At 52.6% G+C, this 21,053-nt stretch overlaps 1 protein-coding gene across 2 annotated transcripts in view; it reads right to left on the bottom strand.

Annotated features, from left to right (window-relative positions):
• LOC119098650 (A disintegrin and metalloproteinase with thrombospondin motifs 16) overlaps window positions 1-17,211 on the bottom strand; it is a 52,378-nt gene extending 35,167 nt beyond the window's left edge. For both annotated transcript variants that reach the window (XM_037221627.1, XM_037221626.1), the window contains exons 1-3: window positions 17,112-17,211; window positions 6,859-6,963; window positions 1,670-1,733 (exon numbers count right to left, since the gene is read on the bottom strand). In XM_037221627.1, coding sequence (XP_037077522.1) covers window positions 1,670-1,733; window positions 6,859-6,924 — 130 coding nt within the window. In that variant the 5' untranslated portion in view covers window positions 6,925-6,963; window positions 17,112-17,211. The remainder of the gene's footprint in view (window positions 1-1,669; window positions 1,734-6,858; window positions 6,964-17,111) is intronic.
• Between the last annotated feature and the right edge of the window lie 3,842 nt (window positions 17,212-21,053).

The raw sequence follows: 21,053 nt of genomic DNA, 5'->3' as shown, positions 1-21,053 counted from the left end.
TGATCGTTGGTCCAGGTGTGAACGGACTGGCGCCCGGCCGTGCCGCCAGTGAACACGCTGCCAGCGCACTCCATGGCAGTCAGGCCTCGTAGCACCGGCTGCTCCGGCCGCCAGCGAACACGCTCCCAGCGCACTCCGCGGCAGTCAGGCCTCGTGGCACCGGCTGCTCCGGCCGCCAGTGAACACGCTCCCAGCGCTACTCCGTGGCAGTCAGGCCTCGTGGCACCGGCTGCTCCGGCCGCCAGCGAACACGCTCCCAGCGCACTTCGTGGCAGTCAGGCCTCGTAGCACCGGCTGCTCCGGCCGCCAGTGAACACGCTCCCAGCGCACTCCGTGGCAGTCAGGCCTCGTGGCACCTGCTGCTCCGGCCGCCAGTGAGCACGCTCCCAACGCACTCCGTGGCAGTCAGGCCTCGTGGCACCTGCTGCTCCGGCCGCCAGTGAACACGCTCCCAGCGCACTTCGTGGCAGTCAGGCCTCGTGGCAACGGCTGCTCCGGCCGCCAGTGAACACGCTCCCAGCGCACTCCGTGGCAGTCAGGCCTCGTGGCACCTGCTGCTCCGGCCGCCAGTGAACACGCTCCCAGCGCACTCCGTGGCAGTCAGGCCTCGCGGCACCGGCTGCTCCGGCCGCTAGCATTGTTCCCAGTGAGTTTCACTTTCGATAGGCCGGGCCGCGACAATAGCAGGACAAACGCGCCGGGTGACGCGCGGAAGACACAACAGAAGTCGGACGCATTCGAGCAATGATTCGGTGCGTCCGGCGCAGAGAAAGCCAGCGCCGTGGCTTATTTAGATTCGGCAGCGTGACAAAAGAGCTCTTCAAATGAAGTGTTGGAGTGTGCCTGGAACAATTGACATCACGCCGAACAGTGCGTCAAGCACAGCTCACACCGATCCAAAGGCGGATTTCTTCAGACGTGTCCTTCTGAATGAGCCCACCTACTAGCATGCAGCCGCGAAACAAAGCTATCACTCGGTCCGGTGAGAGACACGGCTCGAGGGGCGCCCGACACTGTCATATCAGTCAGGGAGAGATCTCCCTGGCAAATTAGCGTCTGTGTGGCCGTGAACCTCTGACCCTCCGCCCCGGCCGCTGTGGGAGCCGTCTCCAGACGGCATGCCTTCGCCACTGAAGGCTGCTGCTGAGCGTGAGCGCCTGGCGCCCGCCCAGAGACAATGCTGATGCTCGTCCTGATGCAAAGGTGCTCTGGCAGTTCAGTGCAGCTTGTTTGTATTTAAGCACGCCCAGCCTTTGGTGTATACTATGTTAGGTTCTGTCAGACAAGAACGCAGAGCAGGACGAAAAAAGATAATGCTAGATCGGGGCAAGTCGGTACGTTAGCATATATTCCCTCTTTACAACCGTGTTCAGTGACAAGAGGTTTTTTATTGTCATCGTGTATGTATATGTTGTGTGCTTGGTCCGAGAGTAACTCCACATTTTGCGAAGAAGAGAATGACATATTGATGCTGCGAGGCAAAATCGCATTGGATATCCGGAATAGAGAAATACAAAACACTGCAAATGGTGTGAATAAAGCCTGTCAATGACAGGCCCCACCACGCCCAGTAAGGTAGACCTGCAGTCTCGGGCAGTGACACCATCTGACAAGACAAGCTACAAAAACACGACCACACAATCTCTTGGACCAGTTCAGCGTAGCTTACCTGCGCTATGTGAGTCGGCGTCAAAGACGGAGCGTACTTCACTGCCAGAAAGTGCCAGGTGAATCTGGAACGAAACAAAGGTCGCAATTAGCATTGTTGTTTGAAGAACACGCCATTCAGCCTGGATGTAAGTCAGGACTCACTGTTGTGACTTCTCAGTAATGATTCCATGGCACTGGCGTGGTTGCCTCTGTACCAAACACATGCTTTGATGTTATGAAATTGGAGGGGACATGTTATGAGATTAGTTCATGCAACTGCTTCCGACTGTTTTTTTTTATATGTTAGGTAGTGTTTCATAACAAAACATCGTGAGACAGGGCTGCAAAGCCAAACAAGATAAGCGAATATGAACGCGGTTCCTTTTTGAAATATACTCCGTGAATGAGGACGTTCACGGTGTGAGCACAGATATTACCAGCGCTGTATGTTACACACCATTAGCTGAACGCAGCTGGGTATTATGGCAGGCAATAATAAACATGTAAACTCCGCTACGTCTGGTCAGATAAGAGGCTCGTTCACGGACACCAAGTTAACACAACTGAGAGAACTGTCCTTACCCAACGCGGAAGGCTTTCAAGCAATGGTTACGGAACTGATACACATATGCTCTCACGACCCATTAAGGAAATACGTCGCTTGCACTTCGAAACAAGGTCGTGAGACCTTCCGAAATAATGTGGCCTTTGACAGATTTCCGCCAACACAGCGAACAGCCTTCACTTCCACGTTAGCTACAGATCAGACACTGTGGTCTTTGTTTCTCACCAAGCCACGGCGGTTTCCAACCCACAGACAAAGACCAGACTGCAAGACTAGCAAGACTAAGGTAGGAACCACTTAACTCTTACGTCACTCTGGGTCTTGTGCCAAACTCCCGCGTCACTGTGGGTGTTGCGTTTAACTCCCACACCACCGTGGCTCTTGCGCTTGCTGTCTCCGTCGCCCACGCATTGGCAAACGTTGGCAACTCAGCTCGACGTAGCCAGACAAAGCCAGCCAAGTATTCGCAACGCTGATGCGAATCCAGCGACAGTGACGGCGACTGCGCTCGTCGCTGACGTGAGGAGGATCGTCGCTCGGCGTGACAACGACCGAGCTCGTCCCTGACGTGAGGAGGATCGTCGCTCGGCGTGACAACGACCGAGCTCGTCCCTGACGTGAGGAGGATCGTCGCTCGGCGTGACGGCGACCGAGCTCGTCGCTGACGTGAGGAGGATCGTCGCTCGGCGTGACAACGACCGAGCTCGTCCCTGACGTGAGGAGGATCGTCGCTCGGCGTGACGGCGACCGAGCTCGTCCCTGACGTGAGGAGGATCGTCGCTCGGCGTGACGACGCCCACGCTCGTCCCTGACGTGAGGAGGATCGTCGCTCGGCGTGACAACGACCGAGCTCGTCCCTGACGTGAGGAGGATCGTCGCTCGGCGTGACGGCGACCGAGCTCGTCCCTGACGTGAGGAGGATCGTAGCTCGGCGTGACGGCGACCGAGCTCGTCCCTGACGTGAGGAGGATCGTAGCTCGGCGTGACGGCGACCGAGCTCGTCCCTGACGTGAGGAGGATCGTAGCTCGGCGTGACGGCGACCGAGCTCGTCCCTGACGTGAGGGGGATCGTCGCTCGGCGTGGCGGCGACCACGCTCGTCCCTGACGTGAGGAGGATCGTCGCTCGGCGTGACGGCGACCGAGCTCGTCCCTGACGTGAGGGGGATCGTCGCTCGGCGTGGCGGCGACCACGCTCGTCCCTGACGTGAGGAGGATCGTCGCTCGGCGTGACGGCGACCGAGCTCGTCCCTGACGTGAGGAGGATCGTAGCTCGGCGTGACGACGCCCACGCTCGTCCCTGACGTGAGGAGGATCGTCGCTCGGCGTGACGGCGACCGAGCTCGTCCCTGACGTGAGGAGGATCGTCGCTCGGCGTGACGGCGACCGAGCTCGTCCCTGACGTGAGGAGGATCGTAGCTCGGCACGACAGCGGAGGAACTTGTGCGGGAGCTGCGCGCGAGTGAGGACAAGGCCCGTTCGCCGGCACCCCAGGCCTTGGAGCGGTTTCCGCCCGCCGCCAGCTTTTGCATAAAGCTGAATGAATAACAGGTGATTTCCATCACTTCGGCATAAAAACGGTGATCCCAGCTCAATGCCCGGACCGGGAAGAAGGCAGCGGATAATAAATGCGCTGGGTGTAGGATGGAACCGGAAAACAAGCGTGGACTTCTGCTGCTTCCTCTGCAAGAAACCTTAAATATGTTTGCTGCATTTTGAGACGCACCGCGCAGGGACCTCTAAGCTGTTTTCCTTGGAATAAGCTTATCTGTAGGATTGATGCATCCTGTGTGGACATGTCAGGGTAGGTGGAAGCAGCCAAGTGCGGAGCATCAGCTGACGCTAGACATCGCGGGTGAGACGGGGCTCTGACACCGGTCCAAAGCTGCGACCCTGATGGTATAAAGGCCTTTAATATATCTATTTCCATGCATCCTTTAAATGTGGGGAGTTGTCCCCAGTCTCCTTTCATTCGATTGGAGAGTTCATGATAATAGATATTAACTCAAGCGACTGTGTAGGTTTTTATTATGCTACCCTATTGCATTATCCAAGACTAGAAAGGCCACGTAAAAGCGGCCGTGGTTTACAGCAAAAACTCGTGTGCCAGGTCCGCAGCATGGCTTGTCATGGGACACAGGGGTCGATTACTTGGTGCTCCTTCGGTACATCGAAAACTCAACCAGCCGGGCGTCGTGAGCTTCATCGTTCAAAAAGCCGGAGAGGGGGCTTGGAAGGTACTGTGGCTCTAAGCTGCAATATCGAATCAAACCTGAGTTGAATACTGCTTGTGGTGCGCCGTCATACTTCTGTGAAATAGCCGCGACTATGCGTTAGACGGCAGACAATGCGTTTAACCCACGTTGTCGCTCATCCACTTATGGAGCGTCAGCAACTGCAGAGATTGTATTGGTGCCCAGAGGCCATGTCCGGGACTCGAACCCAGGTCCGGGAGCCGAGGATGCTAACCAGTGGGCCATTACGCCCCGACTTAGAACATTATGCTACTAATAACTAGAATGCGATGAAATGACTCAGTTGGGTAGCATCAACTACGCAGATTGAGCCCAGCTTTAGCACCTTCTTAACATGTTACAGGAAGTTATGCACGAATGTTCAAGCTTCATGCAGTCTGTAAGCGACACCCTCTTCCAGGCGCGAATTGTACGCGTAAGGGCAACACTTATAATCAAATCTCCTTAAAGCTTTCTGCAGGCATAAGGATTTGCACGCAATTCCTCACGACGTTTTAAGATTCCCTTAAACATTTTCCGCACAAAGCTTTTGTGGAAATGCCCTTCTGCCAGAACCATTGAATGCCCGCCATTTTGTCCGAGAGCTGTTAGAGGGATGCACTCATTAGAGTTATCTATTGGCTCCAGTACATACAGCACATCTGTGAGCGTTCGTTGGTGACTTCTGGCCCCGTTTACACGTCGCTGCTAGGTGGTAGGTATATCGACCTTCATCTGATGCTTACTCGACATTCTGTAGAGGCATTTGGTTCCTATGGAGTAAATATTGGAAAGCAATCAAATACCTACTTCAAGGGCTACAATAAAACACGTAAACAAAGAAGCAAGCGAGCCGGGCTTCAGATATGTGGCTCATGTTTCCAGTGTCGGACCGCAATCTTCAGTGACAAAGTTCACACGAAATTTCCCACGCAATGTGTTAAAATCGTCTACCAGCTTCTGTCGCGGTTTACCAAGGTCGTCAGCGGGAGAAATCATGGCGTTCATGAGCGGAGCCGTGGTTTTTATCTGCGCCAACGACACTCAACCGGAGATAGCTGCCAACCAACAGGCGCGAATGTCGTGCCTTCCGACACGGCGATAATACCTGCAGCGGTGTCAGCATTGCGCACCCGGTCCTCGACATTACGTAGCACAGTGCACGGTACGTCAGGTGATCTCGGCTCGATGACGGACTCATTAGTGGGGTCAGGCGGCAGCACTAACGCATGCCGTTCGGCGAGGCATGCACCGGTGATCCACGCCACTCTCGCTCGCTCCGCGGCGGAGCGGAACGGCGGCCAGTCGGCCAGCAGCGAGCGCAGAGGCGGCCGGCCGACCAGCAGCGGGCCCAGGGGCGTCCGGCCGGCTAGCGGCGGGCCCAATGGCAGCCGGCCAGCCAGCGGCGGGCCCAAAGGCAGCTGGACGGCCTGCAGCGAGCTCATAGGCGGCCCGTGGCGAACCCAAATCGAGTGACGTTCGAACAAGCATAGGCGACCGCTGAGAACCGATATCGTTCAAAAAGCGGGGCATCAGTGATAACCCGGAATGAAACGGTCTGGGATCGTGTGGTGGGTCAGAGGGACTTCGGATTTGTTGCCACACACGCGGTCCACCGCCAGCCCGCATTAAAAAGATATGCACCATCAAACAGGAGAAAGCACGGCCCCACGCAGGGAAATGATGCGGACTCGCTCCCGGGATGCCCACAGCTAACCGGCGTTCCCGCTCCCTGACGGCAGCCGCTGAGCAGTGGACGCCAGATGTTTCTCAACGCCAGCGTCGAGCGCCGCGAGCAAACCTTGCACCATCCGCGGGGCAGCCTGACCTGGAGGTCCTCGACGCCAGGCCCGGCTTTGGCAGGGGTGCTCCGCCGTGTCTCCAGGCGCCGGCCGCTGCTCTCGCAACGGACGCCAGCCGGGATTGCACTGCCCGACTGGCAGTGTGCCGAGAGAGCGGCTGACCGGGCCCGCAGGCGCACCGGACCTCACATCACTGTCCGACTCGGACCGGTGCTAGGTGTCGACCACGAGATATACTGCCCTTCAGAAGGCATTGCTAAACATTTCGGTGTCGGCCGCCGCCCTCATTTAACAGTCGTTGCACCACCGTCGAGTGTACAGCAGTGGTTTCGTTGACGGCAAGGGACCTGCCGTCTAAAACTCATGTGAGAGTTTGTTTTTGGAGCTTGTACATTATCGTTGCTGGGCTGCATGATTACCCCTTGTGATAACACTTGCCTCTAAAAATTCATTTGTTTAGTGATCCATGCAAATAAACAAAGTGAATGTCAGTAGATGGACATCTGAGGCCGAGCTCCTCCCTCAAAATATGTGTTACATCCGCATCTGCAGCTTTCGGCGTATTCGGTGTCATTTCGGAACCCGCCTAAGCAAATGCTTGGCACTTGCCTGGTTTCTAGGAAGCGCGTAGCAAGCCACTAGCAGAGCAGAGAATGACAGCACGGTAGGAAGCATTCTGAAGCCGCAGAAGTTCTGTCTGGGACCGGCCCTTTACTGAAAACGAGAACGACACGATTATGACACAGCGAAAACCGGCGACACTCAGTTCCGTGTAGGCTCTGCACACGGACGCGTCAATCAAGCCACGAGAATAGAGAGGTGCCTGTACAATCTCAACGTCGCGCAGCCCGCACCGAGCCCAGCGACCCTAGCATGCAGACACATAGCTTTAAAGGGCGGCGGCGGTGTACCATATGATAAATGCGATGAGCAATGATGGCGGGAAGAATGCCTTTTGTATGCAATGGGGTATCTAGACGAACCCATAGGGGCAAGTGGTTGCCTGACAACCAGCTGGGAAGAACAGCGCCGGTAACAAACGGCACTGACGCCACAAAAAGTGTGGTGAGCGGCAAACACTTTCATAGTTGTAATCGCATTCATGCCGTTTTTGTGTAGCTTGTCAAAGTCTCTCTTGAGCTGTCGTAGAGATGTTGCGACATGCCCTAATGTTCCAGTCCTCTCCTGTTTCTGAACCTGCTCTGACCACTCGGAGTGCGACAACGGCCGAAAAACTGTGAGCGCCGTGGCATCAGAGGAAATTACCGGTCCGGCCCGGACACGCTCGAGTTGCCGTTCAGCACAGCAGGTGAGTCTTCGGTTCTATTTTGGAGGCGGCGTGACCCAGTGCAGCCAGCCACAAGCGGCAACACTTGGAGGCCTGCCAAATTGACGCCTCACCAATTGCCTCCGACTTGTTTTACTGCAGACAGCTGACGAACGAAACCAGCAAAGCTAATCGCCGCTTATGACAACATGATAAAAGCGGCGAAGTTTTGCAGTTTTGGTTTATTGAAGTTCTGGGTATGCGCCCGTATCAGTGGACATAGCTCGCGGACGAATAGTGAGCCGCTAGCAAATGGGTTAACTTTTCAAGAATTATCAGTCCAAGCTCTAGCCCTGACTCACGACAACCTCAAAAGAGGAGAGGATGACGCGTGAACACGTGTCATCTCCCGCTTATACACATATCGCCTTTGCCCTTGAAGGAGGCTGCGCGTGGTGCGGGTTGATTTGGCAAGCTGCACTCCACTCGAAAGAGTAGGCCTCCATTGCCGCTCTAGCGCTCAGCAGCACCAGCTGCTGCCGCCTCTGAGTGCCTTCCGACCCGCGCTGCAGCCCTGGCCGGTGGGAGCACAGCGTGGGCGGCACCGTAGCACGAAGGGAGCGGAAAGGGGGGGGGGGGGGAGGCGGGCCGGCGGCGAATCCGCCGTGCCGCGCCATGTTCGCGGCTGTCAGGGCGAAGGTCACATCTGGCCGCCCCTGTGGCGCCGCCTTGACCGAGATCGCTACCTGAAATTAGGATCAAAGCGGCCGCGCGCCCTGCCCTGGAGACGATCACCGTAGGAGGAAGTGCTCTGCGCGCGCCGGTCAGACGGCACGATCGCCGATCTGCCGGTCCGATCGACCGGTCTGGTCCGGTCGGCTCCCTGGGCTGATACCGCCGATGGTTTGTCCCTCTGAGACCCCCAGCCGCTAGCGAACAGGTTGCTTCTTGATCCGTCTCGTGGCATGGCTTACGATGGCGTCATAATTGTTATACCGGCTGTCTCACAGAACCTTGACGTCGTTCAAACTGTGAAGCCACTCAGGCCAAAAATATCTTTCCAATCTGCGCATTCCGTTTCGCACCGTACAGCGCTCCATAGATCGTTATACCTTTTCACAAGACCGGCCAATGGCCACAGTCATAGCGCTCGCTCCCTCGTCTCGCTCCGCTCCAGCCCTGACGGCGCCAGCCTGTCTGGGAGGCCCTCCTCCGCATGGCGCTCGCTCCCTCGTCTCGCTCGACTCCAGCCCTGACGGCGCCAGCCTGTCTGGGAGGCCCTCCTCCGCCCGCCCGGAAGTAGCGGCCGACAATGAATGAGGTGGGCTGGGCCGGTAACGAGGCGCGCCAGACGGACGCCCCCTCCCTCCTGCCCAATGGCGGGCCACGGCCGGTCCGCTTGGTAACACGGGGTCAGGTCGTGCTGCGGCGCGAGGTAATGGCGGGAAATGGTGGCATCGGTGTCCCAGCTGTCAGGGGAAAATGCTTCTTAAAAAGGCGGGGCGCAGTGTGAGAGGAAAATGGTTTATTGGGCCTGCCGATGTATGAGAGGTTTTCTGCTCATTGTCTTAGAAAGATGTCTGTTCTTAAAGCGTTTTAAGTGCCGGAGGGGATTCCCCTATGGCAGTACGAGCGTTCCAGGGTAATATGATTTAGCCAAGCCACAGGTCTGAGCCAGGAAAAATAACGGTGCAGGCAGCACTACTAGTATGTGCTGATTGGAAGGTGATATCACTATGCGCACTGTCATGCACCACATTCAACGAATCGAATGTACTATATAATGTCGATATGTGCTATGAAATAAGATGCCTGATTTCGTAGCCAAAGAGGGCAGTGATTTATTGACGGGGTGTTCAGACGCGAGCGAGATGCTGAGAGTTAAATTCAGTTATTCCATTTGTGACTTCTGAATGCAGTCGCTGCGTAAAGCGAACCTGAGCGTATCACCCGCCTGTACATTTGGCTCACAGTGCGTGATAAGAGCGGTTCCATTAATAAACATTCGGGGCTTCGGAGAAAATCGCCATGCGATTCGGTCCCCAGATGGAAATTTCTGTAAAGTACTTCAAAAACATTGGAATAAAATGATCTTCAAGCATTTTCATTCCGTGCCTTAATGGTGACTGTTGTGGAATGAGCTGGATCCAGCAACCAAGTCTAGGACGGGTCCGCGTCCTCTTAATACGATGAGTGTGGGTTAACAAATGACGCTTCTCATGAAACGTTGTGTCGTAATTCATAACATACTAAACAAGTCGCAGAAATATTTGTATCAATGTACCGAGGTACCAGCCTCAGACTCTGTTGGCTTAGGCATGCAGCCCTCAAAGATATGAAATGAGAAATTTCCTTGCATGTACAAATTAAGTTTCTCGTAGCAAATCTCGCGAATGCGGTTATGCATGCCACCAAAGCCAAGGAGGATGTCACTCGACGGAAACCGACGACAAGAGCTGATGCTCCAGCCAGCCGGGCAAAATTTCGTCAGAGATGATTGGGTCAAATGCAATGGACTTCGGACCACCTCAGAGGGCGCTAGGGTCGATTTCAGGTAGCCCGTGCAACCATGCCATAGTGGGTTGTGCAGCCGGTGGCAGCGTTTCAATCATTGTTTAGGGAGGCTAATGTTCTGAACCTCAATCTGCACCTACGTTATCACTTCTCGGCCCAGCTGCTGTTTTCAACGTGCGTGGCCTGGAGTGGAACTTGCAATGGACATCATTCACGCACGCAGCATCTGCTAAACAGCAAGCGCCTGAACAATAATCACACGGAGTACTGCTTCTGTCTGTGCAGCGCAGGGAAGTGTTCATTCAGAGTGCTGCAACAACCCAAAGCACTTCTGGTGACAGCGCATCATTGAATGCGCTATCACCAAAGATCAAAAGTCGTTATTCCGCAAGCAACTTCGGTAGTCAATGCCACTAGATAATTTGAAAACGCTTTAAATCCCAAGAAGCACTGTGATATTTCACTGTTTGCACAGTAGGAAACTGCTTGAGATGTAACAGTCTGAACCATCAGAACAGTTTCATACACTGATGCATTACGTCATGAGCATTACACTGATGGTTTTTTTCCTGAGAGGAATTACCCGCAATGCAACTCCATTACCTTAAATAGGTTACCCAACATTTTAGTCGCCGTTTTACACAATTGCAATTAGATGAAAAGCCCTGACATATCCGACCCGACTTTCGCCGTTCCTCACCCCGTCCCCCCTCCCCCCCCCCCCCCCGCCATTCATCCGCGCCTACCGGTGGTTGGATGACGTGTTTCCGGCGTGTTTCACCGATGGCCGGCCCCTGCTCCGGTCACGGCCATCGCCCGGGGCTCTGCCATCCGCCGGCGGGGGTCGACCACACCTCGGCCGTGACCAGCAGCCGGCCCCCGTCCGGCCCTCGTCCGAGCACCGGACGTCGGAGCTGCACCTGCGCCAGCCTGACAGGCGTAATTACTGTCTGACAGCGACGGTGGGACGCCTGCCGACGGCTGGACACACCCAGCGAGTACCGGGCGCCGGAGCTGCGCCTGCGCCAGCCTGACAGGCGTAATTAATGCCTGACAGCGACGGCGGGATGCCTGCCGACGGCTGGAAACACCCAGTGCCGGGCGCGGCTGGTTGGACCTGGTGTATGGAGGAAGGGGAACACGAATACCAGTGTGGGGGTCACGTGTCAACCGTGGAATAGTTTACGCTGCACCGGAATAGATCGCCTTCTGTTCAAGTGGCAATTAGTTTGGATATGTGGAAGGGTTGGTTCGCGCATGCCATCAGTAAAGCAATTAGAGTTGGCTGTGATATTGTAGTGTAGTTATTGCAGAAAAACGCTTGCATGTTGGATCTTAAGCCCATGACATCGGAAATATTCATTTCGGTGGAAATATGCACCGACCAGAAATAAACTTTGGGCTTTTGCAAACCCAGTTTTTACTTACAGAAGTCGTGAGCTTAGGTAGTGTTATTTGCCTGTATTGAAATGTGATATTTCCGTCAATTTGTCAACATGACACTATTTACAGGGACATAAATGCAAAGTTCTGCCTTACTTAAAGCTCCTGAGTATCTAAGATTTGGTTTAATCGTTAATCCTGATCTGTTATCAGCAGGTACTTTGTCAGTCAACTGGCTGTTGAATTCCATGGAACACCTGTAATGTAAATATCCATCGAGAGGTGAGGTCTGATGATTATTCCAAATGGAAGAACGATGCATTAAACGAGGCGACCCGATGGTGGGGTCGTGTTTCCGAGGGTGGGACGAGTCGCGACCCCCCAGACGCTTGTTTGTTAGGGATGAGCGTCCACACCTGACACAGCGCCTGTGTAATTAGGTGGGCTCGTCGGAAATAATCGGCACATTAGGCTCATGCTCTCCAGCGGCTCTATTTTTGCCTGACTGCCGCGTGTGTATTGCTGGTCTATGATACAATTCGGTCTTCCCTGATGGATGCGAAAGCCGATACATCAAAGAATAAAGCCCTGTGAGATTGCGTTAAACGATTCCGGAAACGGTGGTGCATAAATCATCGTTCGTTAAATAAATTCCCTCATTTCGCGGCGTCTATCATCGACTTCCACGAAGCCGGAAAAGGTGCGGCTAAAATGGAGGCTTTTATTCATTTAGCAGACGCAAGCCTTCTGTCGACGACAAATAGTCTTTAAAAGGATATTTCTGAAGTAAAAGAGGCATGGCAAGAAAAAGCAAGCAGCTATATGCAATGTGGGGAACATAATGAACCGCATACCATTTCCGATTACCCAGGGGAACATACTGAACCGCATACCATTTCCGATTACCCAGACTTCCAGTTATATGAAACATCTATCACGCTTGCTTTGACACCAAAGACGTTTACCTAGCTTTTCTGGACTCAGAGCAGCGACGGTTTTCAGGAACACTGCACGGCGATTTACGGTCAGCGCGGGCGGCGGGGGAGGGGGCGGGGGGGGGGGGAGCAACCAATGATGCCGCGGAACGCGTACGGTGGGCCTACGTTGTTACATTAACGAAGTCATATACGTATGTATGCTCAAAGTGCACACATGTATACACATGTATGCTCCAAATGCACACGAGTATACACCCTGGTACCTAGCATTGGACAAGGAACAACATGCCTGTTAGCATTTTGTGACGCCATGATACATGATCTTGTGTGTGTGATATAAAGCTGAAAGTGTGATTTGCTCATGGAGTTCGCCTTTGACCGAGCATAATTGTGGTCAGTTATTAGGCAAATAACATGCAAATCAGTACCAATCGCAAAATATCGTTGGGACTAATCCACTGGTATGTTTCGCTAAGCTATATCGTCATTAGCTTAGAAACACCAGGGGTGAGGTTGACGAAGCAGTTCTTGTTATGAAAAACGGCGAATCAGGGCGAGTGTTAAGAGAAGGATAAGGTGTTAGTATTCCCTTTTTACCTGAGAAAAATAATTTGGAAACTTAAATCGATCCCTAATAATAAACTACGCAGCAAATAGGATCAATAGTGACTAAAATCACCGTTCATTGTTAGGTTTATCAAGAAAATCCGTAAACATTACTCTATGTGCCGTTCCATTGTTCCGTCGCCTTGTGACAATCCATCATTTTACGTCTGCGAACTTGGGTTCGTGGGACCAAAAAATAATGCGTCGTGAACGTAAAATGTCGAAAAGGTGCATTTTGATGGAACAAAAACGCCTCGGATGTAAACATTTACGGCGATTTACATCATCCCGATAGTTGGTTGGTCACTTGGTTTCGCTCCTACTGATCTTATTTCATGCATTTTGGATACAGTGACAATTAGGTCTCTAATACTTTCATTCGATGGGTTATAATGTCGCCTTGTTCCGTGACTGGTCAGTTTAGTCTGACGGTAGAAGGCCAATAACACGTTGAGTGCGGCGCGTCTTGTGCAGTAGCCATTTCCGTTCTAGGTGGACCCGTACCTGCGAGTGTGTATTGCCGCCGTAAATACTGAATTGCTCATCGATTGTCATGTAAAAATTCACGGCGACATCACAGGTGGACGGAACCGACCAGGGGCAGGCAGAACAGTCATTGTAAAAGGCCTTACCACTTTTACAGGCCCATCTGCATATGCTTGCAGTCACACCCTGGGAGAGGAGGAATGCGTCTTCCAAGGCAACCAGGAAGCTGGGCACGCTGAACACCCGTGCAACTCAAACGACAGCACCAGAATACCAAACTGCCCGAAACTAGGCTAAGGCTACCACTGTCTGCGCGACGGTCAGTGTCTGCGTCCGCAGACGAGCAGGATGTGGAGGCGGAGACTGCAGCCGGCCAACAGGAAGCCAGCTGGAGATCCGAGCGGTGGCCTGCGGACTAACACCAGACCGGCCAGTCCATTGCCAACGATGACGTGCGGTTTTGCACGCGCGTGATGCTATATTGCGAGCCAGACCTGACCTTGGGGTGATAGAATCTCAACCTGCCGCTGCAAGATGATCTGACTGAGACGTGCATATGAGCGATCTGGCCACGGGGGCCGGGGTTGGGCGCACGGCAATGAATCGGCTGTACGGGTCTCTCAGTGCCATCAATCCGCCTCGGTTGTTCGGCTAAGTGGTTAGATATGTTACTCAGAAGTATCTATATCTGGTATTCTTACATGTGATTCTGCATTTAAAGTGGTTCTGCTCAGTTCATCCAGGCATGCAAAAAGAGACGAATAGTAATGTTGAAACGTTCGTTTTCAGGTTTCAGTCTTGGTGAGAGTGGAGCCAGTTCTTTCTTACGCATAGCCTATCGCGCCGCTCGAAGGCCCGGTTATAGCTTATCCTATTGGCTATTTGTCCCATTCTGCGAATTGTGGCACTTAAAGATAAAGGTGTAAATAGTTATCTGAGCACAGATTGTAACATCCGATGCCCCTCTTTTGTGGCCAAAGTCGCTTACCCCACGGCTCGTAACGTGTATGTTTGACGTTTTGAAACACATGTTGCGCATATGTGCGTTTTTTACAGAAAAATATGTGCTTTTTTCTTCCATATTTGCAGTAAGGGTAACTCAACCTGTCATGCTGTTGTCTGAGAGCTTACAGTTTACTCCACTAAGTTATCTGTGTACTAACACGAGCAAAAAATCAATTACATCTATTTGATATACATGGATTGTTCAATCAAGGGAAAACATTCATTGTCATACTATGGACCTTAGCTTTAGGCAATTCGTCTCATTAACTTCAAGCATAGATCAACTGGACTCCCCTGACTCTTCGACACGGAGTGGGTCAATGAAAATTAAAGGCAAATAGGCTGAAATACGGAACTTCGTAGTACGGATTACAGAGTACGGATCCCTCAACAAGCGTGCACTGTCACACAGCTAGGGCTTATAGTTTCTTGTTGATGCACACAAACGCTGAGTCGGTCACGGTCACATACCACGAAGAGATTAATGAATGCAACTAAAGAGCTGTTATATCTGATCATACTCTTCCCTGATATCAATACAATGTGAATGCTGATATCTCCCGCATGTCATCATCCCCTTCGGCAAGCTTACTGAGAAGTCCCAAGACAAAGATGAACTACTTGTCAGGATTAAGTGGAAGCTTGTCCTTGGAAAAACTGGTGCCACGTTACTGCAAACGGTGCAGGGCATATATCACTGTTTAGAAATCGCGTTTGTGAAATAAGGAAGATGAAATGTCAGCGGGGTAAGAGTTTACCAGCTTCGTGGACACCAGAGCAGTTTATGTGCGCATAGAGCAAGGAAAGTAAGTTATAGCTGCAAGATTGTCATAATGAGCCCAAAATTTCTACCAGAACTTAAAACAGGCGCTATTTCCCCGAAAGTTTCAAGCGTATGCTGATTCTGGCAAATTGCTTGACATTTAACGTAACGAATGCATTCTATATGTTTTGTTATCTTTCTATTTCCAGGGCATTTCACGCAGGTAAATACGAGTTTAAGGTCATGGCACAGCAATTACCGTGCAGTATTCAAACAGATCATGATTACAATCAGACATAAGATTATGACCGATCGCTAAGCACGCCGTCGAAAAAAATCTTCAGAGCCATTAAGCCAAACCCATATTCGCGTGTCCTTGCAACGGATCAGCGTAGATGCGATCTCCTAATACCAACTGAGCCAGCCGTGACCGCCCCGCCTACGAGGAGTGGCTGCACGAGACACGACAGCCACTGGCTGAGGCTGTCAGCACGGGACGTGACAGTCACCGGCTGGGGGCTGTCAGCACGGGATGTGACAGCGGCCGACTGGGGCTGTCAGCACGGGACGTGACAGCAGGCCGGCTCAGGCTGTCAGCCTGGGACGTGACAGCAGTCTACTCGGGCTGTCAGCACGGGATGTGACAGGGGCCGGCTGGGGGATGTTAGCACGGGACGTGACAGCGGCCGACTCAGGCTGTCAGCCCGGGACATGACAGCGGCCGGCCGGGGTCATCAGCGCGAGACAACGGTGAACGGCTGTCGGCGCCAGCACCAGACGCGGCACACAAGGCGCATTCAGAGCGCTGCCCACTCAGAGGATTTGACTTCAGAGCGCTGCCCACTCAGAGGATTTGACTTCAGAGCGCTGCCCACTCAGAGGATTTGACTTCAGAGCGCTGCCCACTCAGAGGATTTGACTTCAGAGCGCTGCCCACTCAGAGGATTTGACTTCCCGCCGTGAATTCGGGCTGCACATTGGGCAACATTGGGACGCGCGTTCGAGCCGACACTGTTGCGCCATGAGTGACCTCACGGATGGCCCAGTGCCGCGGATGGCACCGCTCACTCACGCCGCGGCCCGATTCAGCTCCGCTCTCCGCCGGCGCGGTGGGCTGATGGCCCCCATCGGCGCCCAGACCCAGTCGTGGCGACTGGCAACACGAAAACAACGCCGACGTCTGTGGCGTGTCGAAACAGTGCGGCGCCGGGCAGAGCAGGCAGCGCCGCTTCCCGGCGGGGTCGCGGCCTCCAGTGGCGCTCAGCGTGCCCACCCACCGGTAATCAGTGAAAAGGAGAACTCAGGCGGATGGAGAACAATGCAGCCAGCTTCGCAACAACGTCGCATGGCGCACGGGAAGGCCGGTTACCGTGTTTGGTGCCAGCCTCCGAGACTTTGCAGGGGTGTTGGACGAGATGGAAAAAGAGAAATATCGCAGAGCTAACGACATGGATTGATGGGGCACTACCAGCAAGACTATGTCAAACAACACCTGGAGATCGCATGGATACTAGGCGATTTTAAGAAATGGTAACACATCCATGAAGGAAGTGGTGGTTTGTTTCGCTTGTCCTGAGACACATGATATAGGAGCTGCAGGTTCGCACACACGCTTTTAGAATACTTCTCTTCGCTGAAACCCGCCACTAGAAGGCCAGCTAGAGACAAGGTTTTGTGGCAACACGCGTCATAAATAATCCATCGGCCTCATCGCTGACCTCGCAGAGCCTTCAGCCAGATGAGGGGCGAAAGCCACGGCAGGGCAAAACACCAGGCCCGCGTCAATCTTCAACGGGGGTATCACCACCTCCCCCTTCCAGAACCCCGCACCCCAAGTAAAGTCTCACACCGGCCGTAATCGGCCCCTCAGCGACGCTCGCCCTCCGCCAACACCACTCACCACAGATGTCCGAATCCGAGGGGAAGCGCCTGGCAGCGGCAGAGGGCTGCGGCGCTATCCCGCTGCACCGAGAGACCAGCTCCGGCGGCGCAACAACCCACCCGGCTCGAACTGACGCCGCCGCCGCGCCGGGTATACTTATAGGGTCGGCCTGACGTCACCGCCGCTGACCTTGGCACCGCCGGCCGGGCCGGCTGGCGGCCGCGCGCCGCGCGCCGCCGCGCCGGCTACGGCCGCGCGCCGTAGCCGCACCCGGAAGATGCCGCGGCCATCCCTTTGCCGTATCTCGGAAGAGTGAGGGGTGCGGGGGCATCCTTCCTTGGAGGAGCGAAGAGTGCAGGGGCATCCCTCCTTAGAAGGGTGAAGAGTGCAAGGGCATCCCTCCTTGGAGGAGCGAGGGATGCGGGGCATCCCTCCTCGGGGGTGCGAAGGGTGCTGGGGCAGACCGGTGCCAGCGGGCTGACAAGGCGAACAAGGATGGAAGTGACGGAGCTGGCATGGCGACGGGTTTTGCCAAGTGATGATCTTAGATAAGATGAGGCTGGTAGGATCTAAATGTGATCTACATGCGATGGGCTTCAATTCTAGCCTACATTTTGGCTGATTTCTGGTACAAAGATTTGAATGGCTCAAAGCATGATCTCACGTCTTGTTGAGAAGTAACAACCACATAATTGCAGTCGCCGCTGAGTTGATTTTGATCTTTGTGCAAGGTTATGGATGGTTGTTGTTTATTGGTGTTTTCGGGCGCGTCGACTGCAATGGTCATTTTGCGCCCATAAGGTTATGGATGGTAAACCCATGTAGTAAGCATGACAATCGTGAATGAGTGCTTTATCTCAAGTCTGTGATGGCAAAAGTTATATTTTGTATTTGCAGACTAGGCAAAGCAACGTTCAATGTTCAAATATGTGTGCAGCATACGCATGTCTGAATTCAAGAGTTTAGCCTGCAAAACAAGCCAAAGGGAAGCTTGCTGTGACGTAATAGACAGCCGCGTTTCCTATAGTTATGCCAATGGGAATCGGGGTTGCATTGGGACAATCGCCCATTCTTTGTTCCTGGAACACATTGGAATATGCAACAAAAAGTTCACATGTTTTTTTACAACCAAACGAACGGTAATAAGCACAGAGCTACAGCACGCAAGCTTGGCGCATATACAGCTACAACAGATTGTTATTATTAAAAATGTTAGTTCGTCGAGCTCGGATAGGAAGAGGCATATTGTTAGGGGAAATCTAGCGTAAAACCATTTTTTTGACAGCCACCTGACGTGTGTAAATAAGTGAAAAGTTTAACCCACTGACATTCAACGAAATTATACAGTCACATGAAGTTGAATTAAGCCAAAACACCTCGCATGATTTTGCAGCGGCATCATTTCTCAAAGGCAAAGGTAAGCACAAATGATTCTGGATTTCGCGTAATGGTGAAAGTAAGACGTTTTCTCTTTTTACAATGCTTTTGCTCCGCTGCAAGTAATCGAGTACAATATCTCATAAAACGCTCAAAACTTCACAATGCTGCATTCATGACATCTTTTTGCCTTCGGCTTTGACGTCATAATAATGACGTCATTCGGATGCCTTCTGGTCGGTTTATAATATGCTGCGTAATCGCGACTCTAAAATTTGCCTCTCACAGCTTGACCGTGTTACTCTGTATAAGGCATATGCACTCGGCGACCAGTTTTGAATTGGATTAGCACGCGATGATGTAATTCTGTTTTGCAAGTAGCTGATTGAGCTTCCACGATTCCGACATGTAAAAATATGAGGGCTGCCCTCATAATGTTCGCCAACAGCTCCCAGATTTTGACCTGATCAGATGCATTGGTTCGGTGGTTTCCCGGCATTCACCTGGACCAAAGATAACGTCCCGCCGCGGCGCTCCATGTGCATCAGGCGGGATGGGACTTCCCAGCTCTTCCCCCCCCCCCCCCATTCCTACAGAGACGGCCGTCACACCGTGACCTCGCGCACGCGCAGCGCCAGTGCGAGGGCTATTAATCGCGCGTGCTGATTATTATAGGAGTCCGGCGTGTGCACAAAGCTCGTCAACAAGTGCTGCAGACGGAATAGCGCGTCGATATGCTTAGTTGGTTTCGAGTATGCGTTTGTGATTATGTGTTGTGGGAAAGAAGCGCGACAAGTGGCTCACAGCTTTCGAATAACACCTAAGTTTTGAATATTGCGTTTGCTGCCTTGGTTTGACCGCAAAGCTATTTGATATGGTTGATGAAAATGTGATTAAGGGCAGTAGGGCTACTTTTGGAGGTTATCCCCCCAAAATTGCCCAAAAATGCACGTGAATAGTTTTTGGCATCAACTCACGAGGATACGAGAATAGGCCACCTTAGACACGTAATAAATAAACCAGTATGATGACATTAAACTCAGAAAAATTGCAAATGATATGAATAGCCAAACCCAACTAAAAGTATCGCCGACACTAGGCATATGCTTGACTCCTGATAAAGTCGGAGAAGATCCTGGAATCAAAGTTTTGCCGAGTCGTGGTGGCATCGATTGCTTTTCAAACTTGTCTGGCCGAAATCAAATGTGAGTCAACCTTTCTGGCGGTAATTATTGACAGGTGGTCAATCAATTGTCAGAAACAGTTCATCTTGTTTTGACAGCTGTTATGGGTACCGGAAATCCAGCGTGGGATATCGCCTTCTCACCTCACGTATGCCTCACGTAGGCGCTGGCGTGGTCCATAGAGCGGCTGTCCGGCGCTTACGTGGCCCACAGAGCGGCTGTCTGGCGGATTCTCGCCACCGGAATAGAATCCATCGGCACCGATTCTAGAGCCGAGTCATAGCTACATGTGTCAGAATCGGAGATGAGTTATAAGCGTGCCGTGCTGCTCGGAGCAAGAGTCAGAAGCCAACTCAGCGCTGAGTGTCGGAGTCCATTCAGCCAGGGAGGAATACAGCGCGACTTTGACCAGCATGGTCAGTCGGCTAGCTGGCGACCAATCAAAAAACAGATGCTTAAAGGTTCCCACCAATTTAACGCCCTGAGTCACTATTAGGTTTGAAGCTGATGATGAGAGGGGGGCTGGAGCTGTCAAATGGCCGATGTTTTATTCTATGGGAATTTCGATGCGTTGTAAGTAAATGAATGCGTTTTGAGGCCGTAATATATTAGAACCCATTGAGACGTATTACAAAACCAATGCTACGACAACGTATATTGTTTGGAAATGTTTTCCGCTTGTGATAAAATCAGAGTGAATAATGTTGGGCAAACGAACGATGTTTGTTTTTAAATCCCAGAATTATAATAATCAGATGGAGACGTTTTGCTCTCCCGCACCATTTCCCCCAAAACTGGATCTGTAGTCCGAATCGGACACGCCTGATCTGGACACGAAGATAGACATGCGTTTGATTACCCACTTAAAAGAGATCGCACCCAGGCTAATTCCGAATCGGTATATTCACGCAGCCCTTGCGTCCGTTCTAAATTGACAACGGCGAGAAATCACGCGCGGTTAGGAAGACTCGTCATCTGCACTACAGAACATCATTTGGTATTGGTTGCATGATGCAAAGGGTATGATTTAATTGCGTGGTAGAGCAACTTATCCCCGCTGGACACTGCAGGCTGGCACTATTTCTGGCATACACGTGCAAGTACTTGTTGAACTGCCGTGCAGTCATGTTCATAACTGGTCTCCCTATGATACGACGCCATTGGTTTTGCGTCGTCGGTGTCAATTTGTACAAGTTATAGTGCCCTTAAACAAAGCACTGATGTAACTGTTGGCAAGTACCAGACCACACTGGATTAGTTACGAGCGTGGTGGAACATTCGCAATCGACCTGCACAGATAAGGCGCACCGTGCTCCTGGCTAATCCTCTTTCATACCAAAAGCGTATGATCGTCAGCTTTTGCTCTGGCTGTAATCGCCGGCTCCTGCTTGCTGTGTTA

The sequence above is a fragment of the Pollicipes pollicipes genome, unplaced genomic scaffold, assembly GCF_011947565.3.
Source record: "Pollicipes pollicipes isolate AB1234 unplaced genomic scaffold, Ppol_2.1 Scaffold_4740;HRSCAF=5597_pilon_pilon_pilon, whole genome shotgun sequence".
Taxonomy (NCBI): Eukaryota; Metazoa; Arthropoda; class Thecostraca; order Pollicipedomorpha; family Pollicipedidae; genus Pollicipes; species Pollicipes pollicipes.
The sequence above is the reverse complement of the archived record's forward strand: the minus strand, read 5'-3'. Positions and strand labels throughout refer to the sequence as shown.